The sequence below is a fragment of the Lycium ferocissimum genome, chromosome 3 (assembly GCF_029784015.1).
Source record: "Lycium ferocissimum isolate CSIRO_LF1 chromosome 3, AGI_CSIRO_Lferr_CH_V1, whole genome shotgun sequence".
NCBI lineage: Eukaryota > Viridiplantae > Streptophyta > Magnoliopsida > Solanales > Solanaceae > Lycium > Lycium ferocissimum.
The window spans coordinates 8,255,078-8,282,862 of record NC_081344.1 but is presented as its reverse complement, the minus strand read 5'-3'; the positions used below and the strand labels follow the sequence as shown (position 1 = coordinate 8,282,862).

Sequence of the window (27,785 nt, the reverse complement as noted above, 5' to 3'; positions counted from 1 at the left end):
TCCTCGCCGACGGTGACCTTCAAATGAAACGTGGCAACGGATTATCGTTCCACGTCACCGTCGTCATAACCGCCATTGCATTCATCTACTTCTCAACGGTGTTCGTCTTCATTGATTTGCCTTAGCTCTATGTTAGAATTTTTTTATAACTTGTGTCATATTTAAATTTATAATCTAGTAATGGGGCACACAATCTAGTGAGCAGAATTGCAAAAGCAAAAATTTAAATTATAAAAACAAAACGTTGTTTTTTCCTACTACACTAGCTTAGTTCAACTAACTACTTGACGTAAAAAAAGGTAAAATACTCCTTACCCAAAAAAAAAAATAGTATATGACGTAGTTTTCTGGGTGAAAATCATTGAAGTTATATTCAATTCGAAGCTTAAAAAACAAATTTCAACAAAAAACTACTTCTTCCGTCCTATTTTAAGTGTCTAAGTTTGACTAGACACAAAATTTATAAAATAAAATAGAAATTTTTTAATCTCGTGATCCTAAACTAAAGATGTGTATGATTACTAAAATATCATTTCAATCTTATGATTATAAACTAATCTATAAGATGTTTGAATTATCAGAGTAAATATAGAAATAAGCACTTTTTTTAAACTAATCAAAAAGGAAAGCAAGACAGAGAATTCCAACATAAGTTTTTAAATTATATACTCCATTTGATTATAAATTTATAATATCGACACGAGATGTATATTTAAAACATGCATACTATACAAAATAAAAACACATATAAATCTAAAGCTTATGTAACTTGGTTTTGAAGTATTAAATGGAATTAGTTGGTAGTAATAAAATAACTTCACAATTTCGCATAGTATTTGGTAGAACCAAAGTATTAATAAAACAAAACTTGATGAACCAAAACACCAAACTCCAAACAATCCCCAACTTAAATAATCTACTAGATCCAACCCGCCGTTAAATTCTCACCGGCGGTGATCATTCAAATGAAACGTGGCAGCGTAATATCGTTCCACGTCACCGTCGTGATAACCGCCATTGCATTTATTTACTTGTCAACGGTGTTTGTATTCATTGATGAGTGGTTTGGGCTTTGGTCTTCACCTGGTATGCTTAACGCCGTGTTCTTCACCGTTGTTGCTGTTATGTGCATTTCCAATTATGCCCTTGCTATTTACACGGATCCGGGTCGGGTTCCTACCTCATTTGTACCCGATGTTGAAGACCCTCATAATATCGTTCATGAGATCAAACGCAAGGTTTTTCTTTTTTGCATTTCTTTCAGTTTTTGTTAATTTAAATTTAGCTTTTGTTTTCCAGGCCTGCCATTTTTTTTTAGTTCTCATTTTATATACCCCTCCGTTTCAATTTGTTTGTCTTGTTTTGACTTGGCACTGAGTTTAAAAAATAAAGAGAGACTTGTGTTTGTTAACTAAAGATATGGTACAGTGTACCAGAATGTTCTTTAATTTTGTGGTCTTTAACGTGTTATGTGGAAAGTTGGAATTAAGGAGTCTTTTTTTTTTAAAACGATTAAAAAGGAAAGTAAGATAAACAAATTGAAACAGATGGAGTTTTAGCTTTTGTTTCTACTCCTACCATTCTTTTTAGTTCTCATTCTGTATATATATATATATATATATGTTTATATTGCTTCAATTTGTATGTCTGCTCAGTGGAAAAATGTTTTACCTTGAGAATCACTTTCTGAATTATTTTCTAGTGTTTGGTTTGGATTAGGAAAACAGAAGTAGGATAAATATGGTAGTAATATTATTGGGGATTAATTTGTTTGTCTTGTATTGACTTGGCACGGAGTTTAAGAAAATAAAGTAGACTATTGAATTTTGTTTTTGGTAAACTAAAGATACGTGGAATGTACCAAAATGTGTATATATATATATATATATTAAAGAGTTAGAATTAAAAAGTCAAAAGAAAAGGCATTCTTTTTTAAATGGACTATAAAGGAAAGTAAGATAAACAAATTGAAACGGTGGGAGTATACAAATGTATAAGTTACTTGAATTTTGTCTCTCTGCTCAGTTGAAAATGTTTTACCTTGAGAATCATTTTCTGAATTAGTTTCTAGTGTTTGGTTTGGATTTGGGAAAACAAGTAGGATAAATATGGTAGGAATAGTATAGGGTATAAGATATTGTTTAGTGATAATTTCAAGTATTAAAGACAATGTTTTAGTGTTGGAGTCATTTTTAGTGATTTTTGGAGAGGAAAGTGACTACAGAATGATAATTTACATACCAGACTACCTCTTGCTTTAAGCCATAAGTCCATTTAGGTGGTGTTTGCTTACCTAGGAAATGATTAAGAATATAAAAATGTAATCTTTATGTAAGTTTTCATTCAATAATTGGAAAACTGGGGAAAAGTAAGCATTCTGTTGAAAAATCTTGCTTAACATGTGATTTCTGTTGCATATGCCAAGTAAAAGAGAGATATGGCTTTGGTAGTTTGGCTCTTTACTATGCTTGTCGCCAAATTTTAAGGTCACAGAGATTACCTCCCCAAGTATTAAGGAAATTAATTATTGAGTCTGAAATGGACATCTAACTGTCAAAGATATGGAGTTAGATATAATTACAAGAAGAGGCCGATCTAGGATTTTGAAGTTTATGAGTTCCTATAACGAATTCAAGTTAATATACAATAATAACTGGGTTCACAATCTAGAAAAAAGCTACTAGGTACCGGTGAAATCACATATTATATTGTGAATTCCTCCCTGATTACAAGGGGCAGCATATTCTAGAAGTGTGTCAAAACAGGCCTACTGTGTGTGAAAGCTCAATATAACTATTTATAAATCTGAAGAAAGGATGTTCTGTTCTGCTAAACATTCCTTACTTTTGGTGGTCCTCTAAATACTCTTCAGTCCATTTATTGGTGTTTTCCCCATCTTCTCATATCATGGAATTGAATTCCTTTTCTCAAACGATAGGGAATGAAAAATATGACCGGTGCAAACACCACTTGCTCGTCCTTTGTTGATACTTCAGCTAGCAGTTATACCATCTATAGAGTACTGCCTTAGCTCTATGTTAGGATTGTGAAATTTCCGGTAACTGTTATTCCCCCCTTACATGATTGCATCTTTATTGTTTTAATTTCACCTACCATGTTGTTTATCCATAGAACCAAAAGTCACTTGTCTTATAAGCTTAAACTGCTTCTTTTCTTAAGAGGGTAGGGTATTATTAACTATTAACAATACCAGCACTACGACTGTACAGCTTAAAATGTGCAAGCATGAACCTGAAAAGCTAAAACCTCCCTATCTATTTTTGGAGGAATTCTGTAAAGCCTAAGAGAGATTCTGCCTTATCAGAAGTTCTTGTTACACCAAAAGGCAAGCAAAGCTATACAGTTTCACTTTATCTTCCGAATTGAGTTAGTTTTGGCTCCAAACATCTCATCTTTCTCTCATTCCAAACTATCCACCATATACAAGTAGCGATGGGATTCTAGATTTTGTGCATGCGTTGTTTGAGAATAGAAAGAAAAGTAGTTGATTTTGCACATGTGGCTGTGCATACTTCAAGTAGCGCTTATATTTTGAATATTCTAATAATTAATCATATTTTAACCATGACTAGCAAGAAAAGTAATTGATTGATGCTCTAATAATAATAGTTTTGATGATTATTCTTCCATTCTCAATCAAGTTCTTAGGACCTGATAGTTCATCAATTTCTAACATCTGGTAATCTATTAGTATATTTTTCAGAATCCCAACAATAATGTTATCAGAATACAAGAGTATATGCATAACCAATATTTAGTATTGCTAATTATATATTTTATTTTTTTGATCAGACAACGTGAACCCTAAGTTACTCGGACTCTTCTAAAGTGAACCCAAAAATACATTACTTTTGATCAGACATTTTAGGAGAGTCCGAGTAACATCGGTGAACCTAAAATACATATTCTATTAACTGAGATTGATATTCTGCTTGAATTTTATTTTTCAAACAAAAAGTTTTAACAAAGCTCATTAGTGTCTGTGAATTAGGACTGTTCTTTACTTGATAGTATCAACTTTGTGTGCAAACTTAGTGGATTTAATTTCTTTCTATGCATTATTCTACAGGGTGGAGATTTGAGGTACTGCCAAAAGTGTTCCCTTTATAAGCCACCACGTGCTCATCATTGTCGTGTATGTAATAGATGTGTACTACGAATGGTATGCCTAGTCTATATTTCATTTATGTCTTTTCTTGATGTACTGCATATTGAAGTGAAAGTGTTTCATTTTGGACATAAGGATCATCATTGCGTGTGGATGAATAATTGTGTGGGGCATGCAAACTACAAGATCTTCTTCATCTTTGTTATGTATGCTGTTGTTGCTTGCATATATTCCCTGGTAAGTTTGCATTTTGGCACTCTTTGTACTGGATATGATCTTCTATCTTCCATTATTGCTGACATCTATTAATTCAATGCTTGTTATTATGATATATGTCTGATCAAAGCATAAATTGAGATTTGTTTTCTACCCTCAACCTCTAACAAGTCTTATTTTCATAGGTTTTGCTTGTCGGGAGCATAACTATAGAGTCTCCAAAGGATGACCAGCAAAGTGAAGGCTCTTACAGAGTTGTATATGTAATTTCCCATGAATATCTTTTGTTCTTTAATAATTTTTCATTTGGCAACTTACTCAAGCTTTATCCTCTTAACAGATTATCTCAGGGCTTATACTAGTCCCCTTAAGTTTGGCACTGGGCTTTTTCCTGGGTTGGCATTTTTACCTGATTTTGCAAAACAAAACAACAATTGAGGTTGTTAACTGCAATATCATATATCATTCAATTCTTTTCAGCGGCTTATTATGTGTACATCCACTTATAAGGTTATTCATGCTCTGCAGTACCAAGAAGGTGTGAGAGCAATGTGTGTTGCTGAAAAGGGAGGTTATGTCTATTCACATCCATATAATCTTGGTGCATACGAGAATTTGATATCAGTAAGAGATTATTCCTTTTCCTCTTCCCCACATTTCTTCTCCCTTCTTTAACGATAACCTTCATTGCTATTTTTCTTCTGCGGTATGTAAATTTCTTGTTTTACTATAGCATATCCTTTGAGACGCGTGTGCTTTATCACACATGGTACCTAATTTATATCAATGTTTGAATTGGTTTTCCTTGGCAATGCAGGTTCTAGGTCCAAATGTCCTTTGCTGGCCATTCCCCTCCACAAGACATATTGATTCTGGCCTTCGTTTTCGGACAGCATATGATAACATACCTGGCTCGCCAGCATCAAAATGAATGTATCTTCTTGCAACAGAGATGTAAAGTGTTTGATTGCCAAATCAGCATGACGCAGCTGTTGAACTGTAGTTTTACCTTGTAAAGTAGCAGCTCTACTCGTCGTATAAAGGAGCAAAGAAGAACCCCGTTTCTGACTTACAAAAGATACAACACGGAGGCAGTCATCAAGTTTTTGTTTTCTATCAGTTCTAACTGAAGTTTTGGTCCCCATCGGCAGTTGCATTGTAGTCGAAGTAACTAGAGAATTGGAGAAGTTGGACATAGGATACTTAGCATTGTTCATAGTTGGGGTTATTTACGTGATGTACAAAAAGAAGTTCCCTTTCCAAGCTAACTTAGAGCATTCTGTTGTAGCTCAAATGGTTGTAATACATGCAACTACAAATGAGTAAAGTTAACAATTTTTTGGAGCAATAATGTAGGACTGGATCCTTGAAATTTCATGGGGAATGACTTGCGTCAAAGTGTTTATGTTTTGTCCTTGTTTAAGGAAGTTTTGCGAAAAATTGCTTTGGTGCTACACAATCTTAAGGATGAAAAAGTTACACATGTTTGACTGCTCACAAGTTTTGTTGGACAGCCAAAACATGACTATTGAATTGGTCGCACGTTTAGTCGGATGGGTAAATTCTGCTTGTGTTGTTCTAATGTTCGCAAGTTTTCCTAGCCAAAATAGCTTTTTACTGAGCCATTACACCAAAATGGCCTTTTTTTTTTTTAAACCTAAAATGGGTATTTAGGTGCAATGTTGCACGAAATGCAACAAATTTGTTTTTTTTTTGGGGGAAGGAAAATATTAAAGGAAAATGGTTATTTTAAGTTATTTTAAGTTTTTAACCGTTAAAAACACCATTTTTTTATATTTTCCTTCCCTCTCTCTCTCTCTATTCTCTTCCTATTTATACACCATCATATATTAGAAATTTGTTAAATTCTTCTCTTTCATCAATTTTCTTCCTTTCCATTAATCTTTGCAATGATTTATAATACTAGACTTGTTTGAAATCTTTTTTGCATGTGTTCTTCGATTATTTACAAGTTTTATTGGGCGGCAACAATTTGGTACTATTTTCAACCTACTTATCTTGTTAAATTGTTCACAACATTTCATTAACGTGAGATCGGTAAGTTTTCGAACAATTTGTGTTTTTGTTCAATGACACAATTGATTTGTTAATTTCTTTGGGATATAACAACTTTGTACCATCTTCATCCTATCTACTGTTAAATTTAATTCACAAATTTTAAATTCTTATTTATGTTGTTCTGAATTCATACTTATGTTAATTTTGTCATTAAGCATGTGAGTTGGAACTAACATAAGAAGGTCTCGATCGAGGCATACTTTCTTAGAAATGCAAAATTTGAATATCTTTGGACTTTTATATAAATCAACTTTAGTTGTGTTTAACTAATATTTTAAAATTCAAATTTAAATATTTAAAAAAATTATAAAAAAGTACCAACTGAAACATATATATGTATTTGTCATTCCAAACTAATTACAATAATGTTAATGAAGAAAAATTGTCATTAATTATAAAATGTCCAATTTAAAAGATATACCCCCTCCGTCGGATTCGAAAAATCTAGTTCTATTTCGTTAAGTTGGACATATCGCTTGGGTTGCTTTTTCATACTTATGTTAATTGTTGTTAATAACGAGATTAAGCATGTGAGTTGGAACAATATCTGCGTAAGAAGATTAAAATGCAAGCTCGATCCATACTTTCTTAGAAATGCAAAGTGAATATCTTTGAGAGGGCGGACTTTTAGTTATATTTAGTTATGCGGATCCGAGACTTTTAGTTGTGTTTAACTAAAATAAATAAAAATATATTTTTATTATGCGGGTCCGCATAACTTTGAAATGAAACGTGCTTTCCTTATTTTTCGATTAATGTTGCACGAAATGCAACAATTTTTTTTTTTTTTAATTTCGTTTTTATACTTTAATAAAAAAAAAAAAACAAAATTTTTGCATTTTGTGCAACATTAAAAAATAATTAATGTACAAAAAAGAAGTAGGACTAAAAATAGCCACAACTTGTTAAAAAATTTTATATATCGTGTTAAATTGTTCACAAATATTGTAGGATGGGGAAATTTTGCATGTGTTCTTCGATTATTTACAAGTTTTATTGGGCGGCAACAATTTGGTACTATTTTTATATTAAATTGTTCACAACTTTTGCTGGATCGGTAAGTTTTGCCTGTGTTGTTCAATGACACAAATTTTATCGGGCGGCTACAACTTTGTACTATCTTCATCTTATCTACTGTCCAACTATTCACAAATTTTAAATTCTTATTTATGTTGTTCACAATTTTGTCATGCATGCTAAACTGGTCTCTGAAAGCAAAATTGGATTAAATCAACTTAATATTTTAAAATTTAAATATTTTAAAATTATAAAAAAAAATACTATACATTACAATAATAATGAAGAAAAATACATTATAAAATGTCCATTAAAGCCACATTTGCGGTGCATAAATAAAAGTATATTTTTTATTACATTATTCTTATTTCTCTCCAATTAATTATACTTTAATTAATCGCTTAAAAATAATTAATGTTAAGGTTAAAATAAAAAAATTTAATTAATTAGTATTTTGAGAAGGATATTTATATTAATGTGGATAACTAATACGAGACGAAGGGAGTATATAGTCTGAAATTGGGACAATCGAAAAGTGCCACGTTTACGGTGCACCCAGTTAATCAAGAAATTCGCACCAAATGCCACTTCCTCACATCCATCAATGGCGCTAGCTTTGTCCCTCAACAGCTACTCCTCCCATTGTAAACCCTTTTCTTCAACAAATTGGTCATCTTACAGGAAGCAGCACTCAAATATTTTCTTTCCACTGAGAAAAGTAACTTCATTTCTCACAATTCCATCTCTTACCTTTCAGTTTTCAATTAACCATAATATGAACTTCCAATTTCTTTTTATTGTAGAAATACAGGCAGCAGAATCGGAGCTTATGTATCGTTAGTGTGTCAGATTCTGAAGAGAACAACTCTCGAGGTATGTGACGCAGAAACGGAGCTAAGGTTTTGAGTTCATGAGTTATGGATTCTTGGAAAACGCTAAAGCTTATTAGGGTGTGTTTCGTATGGAGGAAAACATTTTCAAGGAAATGTTTTTCAATTTTTCCACGTTCAGTCAGAAAACATTTTTTTCAGGAAAACAAGTTCCTTAAAATAATTAAGTAAATGACTTGCGTAGGAAAAACAAGTTCCAAAAGTTGATTGTGTCCTCCAACCTACCTCATCTTCACCCTACCCTGTAGCCCGCATCCCAACCAATCCCCACCCAGCCACCCCTACCTCCCATAGTACTTGTATGGAAAACATTTTCCTTCGTACCGTAAGTGAATTTTTAAACATAAATACAAGTTTCGATTGAGTTCTGTTGAACCCTTAGGCGAAGCTATAGCTCCTGTGGGACCAAATAATTAAATAAAAGAGAAAAGAAAAAGAAAAAAAAAGCAAAAGAATGAAATGAGAAATCAAAATAAGTGATTGGAGGATTGATAGGCAATTGTGGGCGTCAGCAAGTTACAAACTTGCAATATGTCGTAACATGTTTTAATTTGGTGATAACCAATTACAATTACAAGTTGGCCAAACTTGCAATGTGATCGGCTGATGAATACAGCAACTCTTCCTATAAATAGGATGTCGATCTCTTATTTGAAGTACACTATAAGCAGAAAGCAATAGAGAGAGTTACGCAGAGAGTTGAGAGCAGTTCACAGACTGTGATAGAAATAGTCTGTGAAGAAATGTGAAGAAAAGTAAAGTGTATGAGCGGGTGTTATAGTGAGGTGTCTAAAATAAAGAGTGTTATTTTCTTTGTGTGGTATAGTCTTTTGAGACTACGAAGTTGTAATATTTCTCACTATAGTAGTATTGTGTTGCTCCTCTCGTGTATTGTATTTTACCCGTTAAAAGATTTGGTGTCGTTGTTACTCTCTTATTTTTGTTATTTAGCGTGGATATTATTCCTAGGTGGGATCATTATTTTCCAACAACGTCGTATCAGAGCGATGGTAAATAATAGTCCACTGTCATTTCAGTACCCCCGTCTCACAAAAGAAAATTATGAAAAATGGTATCTACGAAGGAAAGCCATTCTTGGCTCCCAAGATGTTTGGAATATTGTAGACAAAGGGTATGCAAAACCCGATAATGAGGAGACTTTGTCTCAAAATAAAAAAGATGTCTCGACAAAGACAAGAAAGAAAGATCAACAAGCCCTCACTCTCATCCACCAATGTCTGGATGATGGCATGTTCGAGAAGGTGGCCGATGCAACCACCTCAAAGGAAGCTTGGGAGATTTTACAAAATTCTCTCCAAGGAGTTGATAAAGTAAAGAAGATAAAACTTCAAACTCTAAGGGCTGATTTTGAAGTTTTAAAAATGAAAGAATCCGAATCCATTTCGGATTTCTGTTCAAGAGTGATGGCTGTTGTAAATCAGCTAAGAAGATACGGGGAGGAAGTAGACGATGTACGTGTGGTGGAAAAGATCCTTCGCTCTTTAACACCTAAATTTGATTTTGTGGTGTGTGCAATTAAGGAGTCTAAAGATTTAGACTCAATGACGGTAGAGCAATTGGAGGGTTCTTTACAAGCCCACGAAGAAAAGATAAAAAGGAGACAAGAAGAGCCACTGGAGCAACTTCTAAAAACTCAGGCATCCTTCAAAAATTTTGGAGGTGAAAAGAGTTATAGAGGAAATGGACGAGGAAGAGGTCGTGGCACTCGTGGAAAAGGAAGGACCATTGGCAACAACTTCAACAATGAAAGGAGAAGCCAACAACCATTTAGAGGTCGTGGTCGTGGACAAAAAGGAGGAAGAGGACGTGGCTATTATCAGGGTACCAACGAAACGAGGTATGATAAATCTAAAATTGAGTGCTACAACTGTCATAAAGTTGGACATTACTCTTGGGAATGTCATAGTAATGTTGAAGAGAAAGCTAACCTTGTTGACGACAAGAAAGAAGAAGATGAGTCAACATTGTTAATGGCACTCAAAGAAGAAGATAAGGATGATTGCAGTTCGTGGTACCTTGATAATGGAGCAAGCAACCACATGTGTGGATGCAAAGATATGTTTGTGGAGCTCACTAAGAAGGTGACAGGCAACGTGTCCTTTGGAGATACTTCAAAGGTACAAATCGAAGGAAAAGGTACAATTCTGATTTCCTATAAAGATGGTGGCCACAAGTTAATTCAAGATGTTTATTATGTGCCAAAATTGAAAAGCAATATCTTGAGTTTGGGCCAACTTCTTGAAAAAGAATATGATATTCATATGAAGAATATGCATCTTTGGCTTAGAGATTCAAGTGGAAAATTAATCGCGAAAGTGCTTATGGAAAAGAATAGATTATTTTCTTTGAATCTTAAGACAATTGATGCAACGTGTTTGAAGGCTAATGTGCAAGATGAATCATGGTGTCAGCACATGTGTTTTGGGCACTTGAATTTTGAAGTGCACAAATCAATGCGAGAAAAGAACATGGTAGATGGGATTCCTTCAATCAACCATCCCAATCAGTTATGTGAAGCTTGTCTTCATGGAAAACATGCAAGGAAGAGTTTTCCAAAAGAGGCAACGTCAAGAGCAATCAAGCCACTGCAGCTTGTTCACACTGATGTATGTGGTCCAATCAATCCACCTTCTTCTGGTAAAAGTAAATACTTCTTGCTCTTTATTGATGATTTCAGTAGAAAGACTTGGGTGTATTTCCTGAAGCAAAAATCAGAAGCTTTTGTTGCATTTAAAAATTTCAAAGCACTTGTAGAAAAAGAGAGTGGCTATGAAATAAAAGCTTTAAGGTCCGATAGAGGAGGCGAATTCACTTCAAAAGAATTTAATGACTTTTGTCAGTCTCATGGAATTCGTCGCCCTCTAACGGTACCTTACTCACCCCAACAAAATGGAGTTACTGAGAGAAAGAATAGGACAATTCTTAACATGGCAAGATGTATGTTGAAAGCTAAAAATATGCCAAAAGAATTTTGGGCCGAGGCTGTTTCTTGTGCAGTTTATTTGAGCAACAGGTCTCTAACAAGAAATGTTAGAGATCAAACACCTCAAGAAGCATGAAGCGGAAGAAAGCCCAGTGTCAAACACTTGAGAATATTTGGGAGCATAGCCTATGCTCATGTGCCACATCAAGAGAGAGCGAAACTTGATGATCGGAGTGTCAAGCATGTGTTTGTTGACTATGACACAAATTCAAAAGGCTAAAAGTTATACAACCCAAGCAACAACAAAGTGGTGGTGAGTCGTGATGTTGAATTTGATGAAGAAGCGACATGGAATTGGGAGGCTCAGGAAGAAAGGACATATGACTTTCTTCCATACTTTAGAGATGATGAAGAGCAGGAGACCATGACACCTGCACAGGATGCAACCCCACCTCCTTCTCCAGCAAATGTTGCATCTCCTTCTTCTCAAGAAGGTTCAAGTGAAAGGCCACAGAGGCTGAGGAGCATCCAAGAGCTCTATGATGATACAAAAGAAGTTACTAATTTTGATTTTTTGTATTGTCTCTTTGCTGACAGAGAACCAATAAGTTTTGATGAAGCTGTTACGGATAAAAGATAGAGACAAGCCATGGAGGAGGAGATCAAGGCAATAGAGAAGAACAACACTTGGGAATTAACAACTCTTCCCAAGGGTCATCAAGCAATTGGTGTTAAATGGGTATACAAGGCAAAGAAGAATGCTCATGGAGAGGTGGAGAGATACAAGGCAAGACTTGTGGCTAAAGGCTACAAGCAAAGGCAAGGTATTGACTATGAGGAAGTCTATGCACCTGTTGCCCACATGGAGATGATCCGTCTGCTGATCTCTTTGGCAGCACAAATGAAGTGGAAAATCCATCAACTAGATGTCAAGTCGGCATTCTTGAATGGATATCTTGAAGAGGAAGTCTATGTTGAGCAACCACTAGGCTTTTCGGTCGAAAACCATGAAGATAAAGTGTTGAAGCTAAACAAAGCTTTATATGGATTAAAGCAAGCTCCACGAGGGTGGAATAGTCACATCGACAAGTATTTCCAAGACAATGGGTTTACTCGATGTCTCCATGAATATGCTCTTTATATTAAAGTTCATACAAATGGAGATATTCTGCTTGTTTGTCTTTATGTTGATGATCTTGTTTTGACGGGTAATAACCCAAGTTTGTTTGAAGCTTTCAAGAAAGCTATGTCCCTTGAGTTCGAGATGACGGACATAGGGCTCATGTCATATTACTTGAGCCTAGAAGTGAAGCAAATGGAGGAAGGCATCTTCATATCTCAAGAAAGCTATACAAAGGAGATTTTGAAGAAGTTTAACATGTTCGATTGCAATCCCGTGAACACCCAATGGAAAGTGGAACAAAATTGTCCAAGTTTGATGATGGAAAAAAGGCGGACTCCACTCTGTTCAAAGTCTCGTGGGAAGTTTGAGGTACTTGACCTGTACAAGGCCAGATATACTCTTTGCAGTTGGAGTAGTAAGTCGCTTCATGGAAGCTCCTACCTCTACTCACTTGAAGGTTGCTAGAAGAATTCTTCGTTACCTAAAAGGTACGATAGACCTTGGGTTGTTTTATAATTCTTCTAATGACTTTAACCTTGTGGGATTTTGTGATAGTGATTATGCGGGAGATATTGATGATAGAAAAAGCACAATTGGTTTTGTGTTTTTCTTGGGTAATTGTGTTATTTCTTGGAGTTCAAAGAAACAATCCATTGTTACTCTCTCGACTTGTGAAGCTGAATATGTAGCAGCAACATCATGTACATGTCATGCAATTTGGCTGAGAAGATTATTGAAGGAGCTCAATTTGCCACAATTGAAGCCACAACGATTTGCATTGACAACAAATCGGCGCAAGCACTTGCTAAGAATCCGGTGTATCATGATCGAAGCAAGCATATTGACACAAGGTATCACTTCATTAGAGAATGCATTGCCAAGAAGGAGGTAGAACTCCAGTATGTAAAATCTCATGACCAAGTTGCGGATATTTTCGCAAAGCCTCTCAAATTTGAAGATTTTCAGAGATTGAGATCAACTCTTGGAATGAAGAAGAAAAATCAAAATTAAGGGAGAGATTTGTGGGACCAAATAACTAAATAAAAGAAAAAAAAAAAAAAGCAAAAGAATGAAATGAGAAATCAAAATAAATGATTGGTGGATTGACAGGCAATTTTGGCCGGCAGCAAGTTACAAATTTGCAATATGTCGTAACATGTTTTAATTTGGTGATAACCAATTACAATTACAAGTTGGCCAAACTTGCAATGTGATTGGCTGATGAATACAGCAACTCTTCCTATAAATAGGAAGTCGATCTCTTATTTGAAGTACACCATAAGCAGAGAGCTATAGAGAGAGTTACACAGAGAGTTGAGAGCAGTTCATAGACTGTGATAGAAATAGTCTGTGAAGAAAAGTAGAGTGTATGAGCCGGTGTTATAGTGAGGTGTCTAAAATAAAGAGTGTTATTTTCTTTGAGTGTGGTATAGTCTTTTGAGACTACGAAGTTGTAATATTTCTCACTATAGTAGTATTGTGTTGCTCCTCTCGTGTATTGTATTTTACCCCGTTAAAAGATTTGGTGTCGTTGTTACTCTCTTATTTTTGTTATTTAGCGTGGATATTATTCCTGGGTGGGATCATTATTTTCCAACAGCTCCGCCCTTGATGTGGTGGACCTCAAACATTTAACAAGTCAATGCGTGCACCACTTTATAATACACACACAGACTTTTGAAATATGTCTAAAATGAAGGTGTTTGCGTACCTTAATTTAGTCATGGTTAAATTATACCTTAGCTATATAATCTCAATCCAAGAGAGAGTAGCTGTAAGGAGAAAGACTTGTGTGCATCCAGTTTTTGCACTAAATTGTGTTAGATTAAGGTGAGAGTACATATAAATTACAATTCATCATGATTAAGTGATCAAAAGTTTATGTAAATGGCACATGTTTAGCATTTATTGGTTCGATAAAATATCGGATGTGTGTAAGTTTTTTCTTGGTAAAACTGTACAAGTGGACACACTACTATGAGTTGGATCTTCAATTTATATGCCGGGAAGGGAGATTCTGTTATAAAGAATAGTACTTTGGAGAATAGAATTTAGCTTGAGGCGTGTCAATGACACTATCCTTAAGGATTTTTCACCCGCACAGTAAATAACATAATGAGGCGTATCTCCAGGATTTAACAAGCTCTTTCAGTTATAGACCACAAGAGAGAAAAAAACCCAGCTTAGAAGGAGAAAAAATAGAAAGCAGAATTGGAAATCTAAGTCATTGTTCACTATAGTGCCATCTATATATAGGTGTTGCTCCAACAACTTAGTAGCGACTAGTTTCCAACGGATAGTTTGTACTTCCTTTTGAGATACCCACAATTTCCAACAGATTTTAGGTTTGTTGGGATTGCATTTTGCTGAAATTTGGTGCTTGCTTTTTGAATTCAGATGATGAAGAAGATAATTTAGGGGTCAAAGCTGCATTATCAATGCTCAAGTTCTATAAAAGTAAGTTGAGGATATGTTTTAGCTAAAATATGACTTATCTCCTCTCCTGATTCTATTGAGCTATTTTGAATTTCTCACTTTTATGCCATAAAGACCAGCAGGACTGCGTAACCATTGACTGTTAAGCAGGAGAAATCTCGCCAATAATGCCAAAGAGTTGCCGGTATGTACCAACATGCAGTGAATACTCCATGATTGCTTACAAGAAATATGGAGTTGCTAAAGGGACAGTCTTAACAGCATGGCGCCTTTGTCGCTGTAACCCTCTAGGTACTGATGTTTCATCGTTTGCTTAAATTCTGAGGTCACTCTGAAGCTTTGCAGGAACTACTTTATTTTATCCTGCTTAATGATGTGGTAAAACTTTTGATTTTGTTGATAAATCTTGGAGTAAGATTTTTGTATGTCACTCATATTATATTTTCGAACATGACAGGAGGATCTGGTTTTGATCCCCCGAGATGGTTCGGCGAGGAAAGTCCACCACAGGAATGACACTTGATGTTAGATGAAAGTACAGGTTTGGCTTTTGGTAATGCAAACCCTTGATATTGGAACAAATATATTATATATATGCATTGTTTATGGTCAAAGGCAAGCCAGGATTTGAATCTTATGGGTTCTAGATTCTAGGACACAGCCTCAAGTGCTAGTACCTAGGTTTGGAATCTAACTTCTATACATATCTAGTGATTTATTCACATTTATACAGGTTTGGACCAAAGCTAGTGTTTATACTACCTCCGATCTTGTTTATGGTATTCGGTAATGCAAGTCAAAGTAACATTCTTCTCTAGCTGATATTAAACAGAATGTGTTTGTTGCTTTTTCAACGCAGTTCACTTCTACATCTTTTAATAGTTTATATTCTAGTAGGTTATCAATTTGAGCAAAAAGGAAAGGTTCATCCAATTCGTATAAAACTTGAGTCTTTGGTATTCTTAGAGAGCTAATGCAAAGCATTAGGGAACCACATCTAAACCGAACCACCTGCAGCAGACCATATTTGACAGCTAGTTACTCTTGTTACTTAGAGATTCATACAGCACAGTTTAAATTCACTATTGTAATAGAATGGCAATAAAGAAGTGAAACTGCATATTCAAAAGTATTCTTGATTTGCTTCAAAATTGTTAGCAAACATCATACTTTTACTTACAGCATAATATCAAGTTCGTGTACTCTTTGTTTGCCCAATGCTCGATATCATATACTGCAAAAAGAATCTTAGATCTTAGTAAAACTTAGCTTCAATTAGAGTTAAAGTTATGCTCAAGACTGTATCAACTAAGCGATATTGCATTTGGTCTTACCTTGGGATACCCTAGTAGCACTTTTAGCCCTACAATGTATTTGAAGTGGCACATTTGATCCTATTTCACGAGGACCAAAAGCACAAAAGTCTTTTCGTTTGGCTGCATACATGCTTGAGGCAAGTATGAGATGACTTGAATCACTTTTATTTTACCTAATATTCTGGATTTGAATACTAAGTCGTCGTTGAGATTAGACCAGAAAATGAAGCTTAAAAGATCCTTTTACACTGGGACCTCTACTAAGACTAGTCTATTGTGATTTTTGAACAAGGATCACAAGATAATATCAAGAATTGATTGAGTTGCTTAGTTTTGTTCAGAATTATTTTCCTACTGCTTTCTTACACGCTGGTTGTTGACGAACACATCTCTCTTAGCTCATTAGCTATTTTACAATAAGATGCAACCTCTGAAAACTATCTGAGGTCATGTAATTATAGGTGTAATCTCAAATATGGAGGTCGTTGTCAGTTAAATTTTATGTTGAGGTGGACCAGAAATAACAGTGATTGATCTTGCAATTCCGAAAGGATGTTGTAGTTAGAAGTTCTATATCTAAGTACCCTTTTTTTAACCTCTCGACCCCCTCCCACAGCTTCACCCTGAGGTATCTTGTATTCTTCGCATTCAATTGCTGCATTCTTTATATCCTTGAAATTTATTAAGGACTGTAATTAACCTTGCAGTTAGACCTATAGAAAAGGAAATATGGCAAAAGGCTCAGGAAGAAGTTGATTTTCCCAATAAAAAAAAAATGGAACCAGAGTGCCAAATGTGGAAAATATATTGTTTCTGCTATGTGACTATGTCCTGATAGTCTGATACTACATAATTTCCTGGCGGATTGAAGATGTCTGATTTGTTAAACCAGTATTCCATAGGTAAATGAAAGGAATGCTGCCATTCTTTGTACCAAATAGTTGGTGATCATTTCTCCATCACATTTATATACATATCATTTAAACATGATCTGATTAGGTTTTGAAGCTAGTAAAATGAATTTGGCATTATGAATTTGACACACTTGAAAATTTTGTTTTAATTAGAAAGATTTAGACCAACCATTCAACCGCGACACTAAGTATAATAATCAAGAGACTATGAAAGAATTTACCATTAAGTGATGGGACAGATACGTATGTATCAGTGAGGAATTAAATTAATAATAAGTGGACATACCATTGATGGCTGAAAAAATAGCAATAAAAATGGTCAACAAAAAATATTAATTTTGATAAATAATTAAAACTTCACTTGACTAACGACTTGCCGAATGACTTGCTTAAACAAACTGAATTAATAGACTTAAGAATGATAAACGACGAACATCAATTAACTGCGCAATTATCATAGAACGACCACATCATGTACATGTTAATCATTCCACTCAGTTAAAATACATTTTTGTTTGAGGTAGTTATCATTAACCACACCTTTACGAGACGCGTGCTTGTGCTTTAGTGAGCCTCTTCGAGATTAACCATTACAAACAAAACAAACGCCAAAAACTAACCCATCACACCATTTCATTTATATCATGCACACTTTCTATAGTCATTTTCAAATCTCTTATAAAAAATGTTAAGGGTTATAAAACCAATTAATGCCCGTCTAAAAAGGAATGGAAAAAAAAATCTACTGTAGCCCTGCGAGACATTGGAGTAATAGTATGCAATAGATTCTCAAGCACCTTTTACTCAAGAGACTTCAGAGTGTGCCTCACTCAATTGAAACTTGTGTGAAGCCTTTTTTTATCTCACAAATTAATGGACTCAATTTATTTTCATTTCATAAATTAGTAAACCAAATTTTATACTCTCTCCGTCCCAAAAAGATTGACACTTTTTACTTTTTGAGAGTCGAACTTTTAAATTTTAACTCGTGTTTGAACATAGAATTTTTAATTTTTTCGAAATAAAATTTACATATTTGAAAACCAAGTAAAAAAGAACTATAAGTCTCCGTAATTAATTATTTAAAATATTTAAAAGACATTTGAAAAAATTACAATTAAAGAACAATTCGTTTGAATCTCGAAAAGCGGAAAGTTCCTTTTTTTGGGACAGAGGGAGTAATTCTGGATCCACAAATGTTGGGTTCACCAATTTATGAAATAAGTAGTGTGTCAATCGTATGAAGCACCAAGTAAAAAAAATTGAAATAGCATGGTTAAGGAAATCAGTTCCCAACCCTTATGTCTCTGAATACATAAATTTAAATTTGCTATTTAATGCTACTTATAGCAGGTATAAGAAAATCTCAAAACCGTACTTTAAGTGCAACCATATGTACAAAATTTTTATCAATCTCAAGATAGATAAAATGTAGGAATTAACTCCCTGCGGAAAAGAATGCAGACCTAATATAGGCCTAATACAGTAGTAGAAGAAGAAAAGGTATTGCCAAAAACACAAGATACAGATAAGAGAAACAACTAATTATCCAACTACTGAATCATCATATTGCCAGGGGTTGAACTCAGCCGTTTTAGCATCAGCCTCTTCGACATGGTCAGATTTATCAATAGCAGCGCGATGTTCATGATATTTGCCATTGTATTCATACACCTCCAAGTCACCCCAAGGTGTAGGACAAATTTCATTTGATAAGTTGAACCATTTTGGTTTGAATTCGTCGCCCTTGGTCTCTCTTGTTCTCCTGTCAGCTCTCTGCCTCTCCTCCAAACTGAATAAATAAAATCAAATACACCAATAAATAGTAAGAGGCTTGGACAATTGCCACTGAATAGCCAAAAACTAAATATGACGGAAGACGTGAGACAGGAGAGGGCTCATTATTTTCTTGTTCCACCAAAAATTATTTTGCCAGTGATAAAAATAACTTCATGATGCAAGTTGGACTGTGTTATTTTTTTTATTTTTATTTTTAATGACAAGGGAACCCACAGCTGCTACCCTTTGGGTGCGCACAAGGTAAACTCTGCTCCTGTGTAATAGCCTGCAAACCATACAGGAGAGATAACCCGCATTAGGCAAGCCATGTGCGACGAGCTCGACCCAGAAGGCAAAATCCCCTATTTTTGTAGGCAGAGGGTTTTGAACCTGAGACCTCCATTATGAAAGCCCCATGCTCAACCAACTGAACCACCCAGGCCTACGAAAGTAGGGGATATCAACTAGTCACTCGAACAGCCTGGTATTTCTTTTCTTTGTCCCCTCTTTCCCATCCAAGTGTGTTGATGAAGCTAAGACAATATCAGTAATCCATTTTACATCCTTGAATAGTGGCAAATTGTTATCATTTTTGTCAAAGAAAATGTCTATGATCAACAATGAGATGACATCCTTGGAGAAACCCTGAAGTCCACCCCAGGATGACAATTTGATACACTGAAGGAAACAAACTAGATGGTCATCTTTTAACATCAAGAAATGTGGCTCACTACAAACAATGGCGGACTAGAACCCCACTGCGCAAAGAACGTGAACATTGTCAGGAGCAGCCTCTATATCGCAACAATGAATGGGCTCCTTTTATTTTCTTAAATGTAATTTATAAAAGGGGGTCAAAGATGCCACACTTGGATTTGAGCCTATAACCTAAAGCAATTTTTGAACCCCTACGCACTTGACTAAAAAGCAAGGGTATAATCAAAGGAAAATGGAGTCTAATTCCAGACAACAATTTCATGCCACAGAAAGGTCCAATGCTCGAGATTTGATATTTGAAATTCTAATAGTTAACTATGCACACAAAAATGAAGAACGTAAAATGCAGATTGACAAAAATGACACCAATAGAGAGAGAGAGAGAGAGAGACATACCGGCTCTTTTCTGAACTAGCTTTGGACACGTCACCTTTCTCGAGTGCGGAACGATCAGGGCGCAAGCGAGAGTCAGATGGTAATAATTTCTTGGGTGCCGTATCAAAGCTGTTAATCTTGTGGGCAAAATATGTATACTGAAATTTATCATTTTTTGGAGCTTCAGCAGCTTTCCAGACCTGAAACAAGTAAAAGAATTTGCATGTGAAAATTTGCGTATATTAATAGTCCATGGCTTTCACTTGACAGCAATAATCATCATTTTAGATATCATAAGATGCTATCAAGCTTCATGCGACCTGATGAACCAAAATACTTGCACCACATAAGGTTTCAGTTTAAATAAATTTCAAGAGCTTTAATGTAAATTTATAAATTTTCCCAACTTAGATATATGCATACATGTGAACATGTGGCCTAGAGTGTCTTTGCTTCCACTTTTAACGTCTGTATTCCTAAAATGTAGTCATAGCAGCACCTGTATATAAGATGTATCTCAAATAGCCTAGAATGTTTTTGCTTCCACTTTCTACATTTGCATTTCTATAATGTAGTCATAGCAGTACCCCTGTATAAATGTCCTAAGCATTATTTGCTCCAATTATGAGATTGACTTTACTAGGATAGGAAACTGAATTTAAAGTTCGGTAGATCAAATGGAACACAAACTTGGGAAGTATGAAAGTTTACATGATTGATAGATATCATAGCTTATGTCAGACATTTTCGACATAGCAGGTAACTGTGCTCTTCTTGCTTCTCTTTCGTTATGAGGGGATTTGAAGGTCGAAAGTAGCAAAGTTTACTACTCCTTCCATTTCAAAATAAGTGGTATTTTTACCTTTTCATTTTGTTTCAAAATAAGTGGTGTTTCACATAATCAAGAAGGTATTAATGATGTTCTTCGAATTTTATCCTTATTTAGATAAATGTAGTTTTACATAACCAAGAAACTACTGAAGAGCTACATTTTTTTCAAGGTATTTATTAAGGGTAAGTTATTGAAGATACATCTTACCTTCTAGGAATGAGTAGTTTTCTTACGGGTTGTGCCCAAGCTAAAAACACCACTTATCTTGCAATGAAGGGAGTATAATGTTAACTACAAGTCTACAACAGCATAATTTACATTTTATGAATCTTATGTTTAAATTCAATCCTTCAAACTTTGGACTATGTGGCTTGCTTAAGCAAGAGAAAGGCTTTCCAAATCAAGCATGGAGTCCATTGTAAACTATCCTAGCTACAATTTGGAAAAGGCAAACATATGACACATACTTTAACCAACCTAATCTTGGTTGAGAAACTTCAAACACTATTGCAAACACTGGAGGAATCTATTGCAAACACTGGAGGAATCAACATACTTCAAGTCATGAAGAGAAAAAGAAAGATCGGACCAGGGGTTCTGATTAAACAAAGCAAACAGAATTTACTTAGAAAAAGGAGGACAAAGAAAATTGCATTGGACCAAGGGTTACTATTGAAGAAATAAAGCTGAATTTCACCTCTTTCATAGTGCTGCCTGGCAGGGGTTCCCCTTCCAAATCACAGGGTTGATAACTCATGGATTCATTCCATTTTCCAGTCATCAAAATTTTGGGTTCTTCCTCACTGTTGTAAACATATCCATCAACTTCATAGCGACCAGCACTGCCAAAAACATGATAGTTAAGAAAAATCGAAAGGAAAAAATGGAAGAGAAGGAAAATATTTGATACACAATCAGATTTATATAAAGAAAAACAGAAAAAAGAAAAAACAAAGAAAATTTAAGTGAGAACGTCTTCTATACAGCCTCTCATTGGCAAGGAATATGTAATTTAGTAGTCTTAGGACCCCGGGTATAGAAAACAATAACATTCCCCATTCTGGTAGGCAATGAACTATTCGCCCGGGGACAGGGCTTGGTGCAGGACAGTTTCAAGACACAAATACTGAAGTACAAAATGGACATAACATGCTTTATTCTAACGCTAATATGAAAACCATATAGAAGGAAAGCTAGAAATATCAACATTTTTACTCAAAGAAATAGAGAAAATGATAGCGTTAGTTTACGTCATTTACTAAAGCTAAAGAGAGCACTAAATTGACAGTTTCTTTGATAGTGCAGAGAGTTGGCAACAAGTCACAATCGCTATAAGCAACTAGGGTTCAATCACGAAGCCTCCAAGAAACTGGATCTCAAATTCAAAGCTTCACAAGGAAACAAGCGCAGAATCTCATCCTATTATGAAACCATACAAATGGAAAAAGTGAGCTTCCAATCACCTAAATGGCAGTGTGTGGAGTATCTAGAATCTTTATTACATACTCTGATGACTGATTTTACAAATTTTATGTTGGGCATTTATCCCTTGAACTCTCTCTTCCACTCTGCACTAATTTAAGTAACGTCCGCCAAAATACTTGGCGGTGAAGAATGAAAGCAATCATTACTTTCTTTGCTAAGCATTACCAGAATAAGTGAAAGAAATTTGAAGGATAAACCATCCTTTTACACTACGTACTGCTTGGTTCTTAATTGATCCAACAGGTGTATTTTTAAAAGATCTGTAGAAAGCGAAAACATTCTAGCACTTTGTTGCAATGAAACATTAAACAGGTGAAGACAAGAGTGACAATATCATCAATCATACCCAAACCAGCCACAAGGTTGAAAATACAGTAACACTTTATCCCCTGTCGTCAAGTTCGTCAAGATCATCTCCCCAGGTGAATCGATCCAAGTTCGCCCAAATATAAGATTGTGAACTTTTGTTGGAGGCGGCACCAAATCTAGGACAACACCAGACTTTTTCAGTGTGAGCCTTGACCTGCACATCAATAGAATGAACAAAAATTAAAGATACAGAAGGAATTGGTCCACAATTTGCGACATAACTGAAAATTTTTAGCTGAAACAGGAAATAGAGGCCAGGCAACAAAATCATCTCTGAATTAAGTAATAGAGTGGATAATGTAACAAAAGTTAGTGGTAGATGAGTTGATGATCTCCCGATGTATCAAGTTCGTGCACGCCGTCTTTTCAGCTATACTTCAGGGACAGGTCACAAAAGGGCAACCACCTCACAGATACTTTTTGCTGTCAAATAATATATCTGAAACATTGTCCTGCATGCTAAACGACATTTCTGCTACATCCTGAAGTTTACTAAATAGTTCCAATTCTATACTTAAGCAGCACTCGGGCTTACCAAAAACAAAAGGACCATCATCCAGCCAGAAGTAAACCTGTAGTAACTTGCATTATCGTATCTGTTACACCAACATGGACATGTTTCAAACAGAACCTAACGGTTAAATGAAGCTGCTTCTATTTCTAAGGTCCTCCAAGAGAAACTATCCGAACTCTTCGAGTGATCAATGTAGAACTATTAACTTCTCCGTCTCCAGAATTTTGGGTATTTAAAGGTTCTCTTAAGGTCTTATCAACAAAACAACCAAAAAAACATGCTCTCTTAAACAGGAAATTCAAAATCCTGATAAATAAAAAATGGAAATTCGATATAGTAGGTCCTACCTGCCAAGTGGATAGACTTCAACTGAGTTACCCAAGAATTTGGATTTCACCTTCGAGGTTATATCATAAGTGAAATGTTCGTTTTCTGCATGTGCGGCACCAATTGGGGGGTGATGACAAACCTGATAGTACAAGACTTAATATAATCAGCACAGAAAATAATAATAAAGATCAACATCTAACAAGGAAACCATGGACAAGTTGAAATTTGATCGGGGGAAAGACTGTACGACTCACCTGCTCAGCAATAAATGTGATTCCCGCATGGTTAACCAATTCATAAGTTTCACCAAGAATGGGGTTGAAGGGCTTCCATGTGCGTTGCAAGGCATAGTATACCGATATGAACCATGTTGCTGGAAAATCAAATTGTTCGTTGTATCATATTTAAGCAAGAGATACTGTATTCAAAATAGGAGTGATGTTAAGCACTACAGCAGTAGATTGTTTACCGGCATACACTAATCTCATGTGTGGGTCCTCGCACTCATCTGCCAATTCCAGTAGATAGGAGTATTCCATCAACTGTCAATAGAATTGCTACATCAGTATAATCCTCAACTAAGAAATTAAAGCAAAATACAGCAGTAAGCTGCAATCCTGCAGCTAATTGAAAACACACCTCTGCCATTTTTTGAAGGTTGGTCATAGGCTCACAAATAATAACTGGCAATGTCACCAGCGAGGTAATATCAGCGCCTATGTACTTCTGCATCATTTTCCAATAATTATCGCGGTCCTGCAAAAACCTCAGAAGTGTGAATGCACTCAACAAGAAATCTACAATTGCCCCCAAAAAAATCATTGGTGCTGCTGCTCCTATTTAGTTGTCCATCGACAGAGTCGGTTAATCAGTAAGAATCTGAAACTATTCATTTTCCTATTTATAACTAAGTTAATATAATTGTCTTAGTAGTCAAATGTGGCAAAAGGGGAAGAAACACGGCTTTAGCGCTAGCACTCATCCCTTGCTTGGTTCTCCCATGAGGGAAGGCCTAGTATACAATTTTCTTCTTCTTGATAGAAGCTCCATCTCTCTGCTAACCACCCAGAAACAAGCATTTACATGAGTAAATAGCTTTCCAAGGAATATATGATAATTATAGATCCAAAAACCAACAACATAGATCTGTATCTGCTGAATGGGAAGTTTTATATGGAGATGACTGCAAAAGGAGATGTTACCATTCTCAAAAAAAAAAAAAAAGAGAGATGAGGCAAGTCTTTATCCAATAAAAAGTAGATGAGGCAAGTCTTGGTGTGTCTCCACAGGTATTAGCCAAGGCAACATTCTTCCCCAAAAAATACTGGAGGTATAAACAATTTATTGAGACAAAAGGGGGGGTAGGGAAAACCTCATTCTCTTTACAGATTATAGGAAGCTGGACAAATAATGAGAGAGCTACTCTAACACTGAGGACACATCCAACCCTTCGGGATTAGATGGGAAAAGGGCTAATACCTCTGCCTTCCATCTTCCTCGCTGGGCTTCAGCACCAGCATCTTCATTGCCTCCTTCAGGATTTACGACTTCCAGTCCTTCATAACCAAGCATGCTGGAACAATAACAGCTTATGACTAAAACGCCCATAGAAATCACAAGTTACTAAGCTCAAGGAAAATATCTGGTATATCATAAGATTTCAGTTTGTCCAAATAACGGAGTATTGCAGATTTGATGGAGATTGATCAACCATGACAAAGAAAATTGATGATGTATTCATTCACTAAAGCCCAATAAGAACCAAGAAAACAAATAAAAACCACTATATGGATAAAACTTCACATTTTCTGTACCAGCATATTAAAATCTTCTGTTCTTCCATTAAAGGATAAATACATTCTGCCATAAATATAAGCATCTGTATGGTGCCTTATCTTGTATCATATACAAGAAACCTACAAATGGTGCCTCTTGTATCATATACGAGAAACCTTCCTAAGATCAAAAAAATTAAGGATTAAGGGAGGCAGAGAGAAATGTATTATCGGCATCCATAAATATTGACTAACAAGATAATGCTGCAGTATCAAAGTTTAGAGGCAATTAGCTTCCTAAGCAGATAAGCAGTTATAGAAATAACTAAATTCACATAACAGCTGTTGTTACAAGTTCAAGTTTCATTTTAAGTACTACAGACATGGAAAAAAAATGGAATTTCAGACACATAATGACAAATGAAAATTCTTTGAGCACCCAAGGTAGTACGTATCAGCACGCTGCTCGTGTCAACGTGTTCAATTTCAGATATCTCCATCAAATGAATCTATGTCAAAAGAGGATTTTTTTTTTTTGTGTGTGTGTGTGCTTATTAATTATTATAATCAACTTGAAAAGTTAAAAAAAAAATCCTATAACAGAGAATTACAATTTAGAACTTCCCAAATCAGCAAAAGCACATCTAATCAGTTAAAGACACAATATTTGAGGTAAACACAATAAACATATATCAAAACTTGGGAATATATTAATATACACTTAACTTGAAATTTGGAAAAAAAAAAAAAAAAAAAAAAAAAAAGTCCAAAAACGTAGAATTAAAATTTACAACTTCCTACATCAGCAAAAGCACACCTAATCAGTTAAAGACACAATTTTTAGGTAAACATAATAGCAAATATTAAACTTTAGGAGGTGAAAGTAGCAAAAAGGTAAATCAAAGTTTCCGATCTGCAGTCAATTAAAAATCAATACAGTGTTTTAAAATTTAAAAACATTTAAAGAGGGATGAAATTAGGGTTTACCCATTAACAGATTTAGACATAGCACTACCAAAATTAGACAAGCTCGAAGCTATAGAGGAAAAGAAACCACCACCACTATTACCACTACCGCTTTGATTTCCATCATTGTTGGCTGCCATGTCGATTAAAAAAAAAATTTTTTTTTTTTTTTGAGGAAAAATAAGATTTTGAAGCAAGATCTGATGAACGAAGGATTTTGAAATTGAAAACTGGGGGAATAAAAGAGGGATTTGTAAAAGGGATTACAGAGAAAGAGACTATGGAAAGAAGAAAGGAGGAAGGAAGGTCAGTGGTGGGTCATCTTTTTCTTTTTATATATATTTGAAGTCAAAATAATGACATTTTTACAGATGAAATTGAATCTTCTTTTGGAGTTTTGGCCGCCTCCACTAGAGAGAATATATTACGCGTCTAAGCTATAGTACTATTACCTATATCAGATCATGTTATTATTTGTATTTCTTTTCATTTTTGTTTGCTCTTTGATTTGATTTTGCTTCCAGCTTGGCGGCTACTTTCAATTTTTTGCGCGGATTGCCCTTCTTTCCAGCTTGGCCGGATCTACTTTGTGGGATGGCTTATGGGCAGACGGCATAAGTACAAAGATAACTTTGTAATTCCTTAACAAGTGACATTTCTAAAAGTATGCCCCATAAGCGCTTTAACTTTTCCTTAAGGCATAACTAAAAATTTCTTTTAAGACAAAGTTTATTCTTAAGGAAAAGTTATTCTTTTTTTCCAAAGGAATATCTAGGCCCATTAAAAGTTTTATTATGTTGAGCTGGCTAAACTTGTGAAGGAATTAATATACAATTTAGCATAAAATATTATATTCACATAGTCATATTTTTAATTTGCATTTGTATAACTTAAAAAAAATTAACAATGTTTATACGCAATAGTGACAATTCGAATATCTTTCTTCTTCTTTTCTTCCAAAGGAATATTGAATATTGAATATTGAGATAATTTCAATAATATATAATCCAAGCATAAAGTATTATATTCACATAGTCATACTTTTAATTTAATAATGATAGCTAAAAACAAAAAGTTGTTTATACACATGATATACAATATTATACACTTACTGCAAATAATGTATACATGTTGTATATAATAATGTATAAAAGGATTATTTCAGGTAATATTAAAAATATGGGCCATTTCGTGTAAATATTTTTTCCCAAATAGACAATAGAGTAGTATTTCTCCTTTTTGAACTCCTGAAGACTCTATTATTCGATTACCCTCGACAGAGACGAATGAAAAATTTAAATTATAATATTTGAATAATTAATTTATATATACTAAATTAAAAAAAATTGATAAATAAGAATGAGGTTTAAATTAAAATTATTAAGTTCCGTCAAACTCGTATACCAAACTGTATATCCTCGCGGATCTTACACATGTTTTATATTCCAAAACTAGAAATTTTTGATATATTAACAGTATTACTTTTATCCTGAAATCTTGAGTCTTTAGCAAGTAAATATGAATGGGAAAAGGTCATTTTATCAAAAAGCTCATGTCAAAAATTGATTTTGTAATAATC

At 34.8% G+C, this 27,785-nt stretch overlaps 3 protein-coding genes across 3 annotated transcripts; 2 read left to right on the top strand and 1 right to left on the bottom strand.

The window, feature by feature from the left end:
* The first annotated feature begins 798 nt into the window (after positions 1-798).
* Positions 799-5,748, top strand: LOC132049569 (probable protein S-acyltransferase 16). Its single transcript, XM_059440432.1, has 7 exons — positions 799-1,238; positions 4,091-4,183; positions 4,265-4,366; positions 4,531-4,608; positions 4,686-4,784; positions 4,874-4,969; positions 5,163-5,748. The coding sequence occupies exons 1-7, from the start codon at positions 966-968 to the stop codon at positions 5,274-5,276; spliced, it is 855 nt and encodes a 284-aa protein (XP_059296415.1). The 5' UTR covers positions 799-965; the 3' UTR covers positions 5,277-5,748.
* Positions 5,749-7,961: 2,213 nt separating this feature from the next.
* On the top strand, positions 7,962-15,688 carry LOC132049572 (UPF0161 protein At3g09310). The gene is made up of 5 exons (XM_059440435.1): positions 7,962-8,159; positions 8,245-8,314; positions 14,796-14,855; positions 14,985-15,125; positions 15,292-15,688. The coding sequence occupies exons 1-5, from the start codon at positions 8,046-8,048 to the stop codon at positions 15,348-15,350; spliced, it is 444 nt and encodes a 147-aa protein (XP_059296418.1). The 5' UTR covers positions 7,962-8,045; the 3' UTR covers positions 15,351-15,688.
* Positions 15,689-18,420: 2,732 nt separating this feature from the next.
* LOC132049568 (oxysterol-binding protein-related protein 3A-like) lies at positions 18,421-26,532 on the bottom strand. The gene is made up of 10 exons (XM_059440430.1): positions 26,228-26,532; positions 24,945-25,038; positions 24,105-24,221; positions 23,935-24,007; positions 23,720-23,838; positions 23,483-23,604; positions 22,599-22,775; positions 21,465-21,609; positions 19,957-20,135; positions 18,421-18,856 (listed from the first exon to the last, which is right to left on the bottom strand). The coding sequence occupies exons 1-10, from the start codon at positions 26,344-26,346 to the stop codon at positions 18,610-18,612; spliced, it is 1,392 nt and encodes a 463-aa protein (XP_059296413.1). The 5' UTR covers positions 26,347-26,532; the 3' UTR covers positions 18,421-18,609.
* Positions 26,533-27,785: the final 1,253 nt, after the last annotated feature.

What these genes read in the sequence shown, in the direction of transcription:
- LOC132049569 (XM_059440432.1), top strand. Translation starts at nt 966, where the DNA reads ATGAAACGTGGCAGCGTAATATCGTTCCACGTCACCGTCGTGATAACC. An exon ending in TTGCTTGCATATATTCCCTG is followed by an intron (nt 4,367 to 4,530) that starts GTAAGTTTGCAT and finishes TTATTTTCATAG; the next exon opens with GTTTTGCTTGTCGGGAGCAT. An exon ending in CATACGAGAATTTGATATCA is followed by an intron (nt 4,970 to 5,162) that starts GTAAGAGATTAT and finishes TTGGCAATGCAG; the next exon opens with GTTCTAGGTCCAAATGTCCT.
- LOC132049572 (XM_059440435.1), top strand. Translation starts at nt 8,046, where the DNA reads ATGGCGCTAGCTTTGTCCCTCAACAGCTACTCCTCCCATTGTAAACCC. An exon ending in TGAAGAGAACAACTCTCGAG is followed by an intron (nt 8,315 to 14,795) that starts GTATGTGACGCA and finishes TTTTGAATTCAG; the next exon opens with ATGATGAAGAAGATAATTTA. An exon ending in AATGCTCAAGTTCTATAAAA is followed by an intron (nt 14,856 to 14,984) that starts GTAAGTTGAGGA and finishes ACTGTTAAGCAG; the next exon opens with GAGAAATCTCGCCAATAATG.
- LOC132049568 (XM_059440430.1), bottom strand. Translation starts at nt 26,346, where the DNA reads ATGGCAGCCAACAATGATGGAAATCAAAGCGGTAGTGGTAATAGTGGT. An exon ending in ATGTCTAAATCTGTTAATGG is followed by an intron (nt 25,039 to 26,227) that starts GTAAACCCTAAT and finishes TTATTGTTCCAG; the next exon opens with CATGCTTGGTTATGAAGGAC. An exon ending in CAGGCAGCACTATGAAAGAG is followed by an intron (nt 20,136 to 21,464) that starts GTGAAATTCAGC and finishes TACTTGTTTCAG; the next exon opens with GTCTGGAAAGCTGCTGAAGC.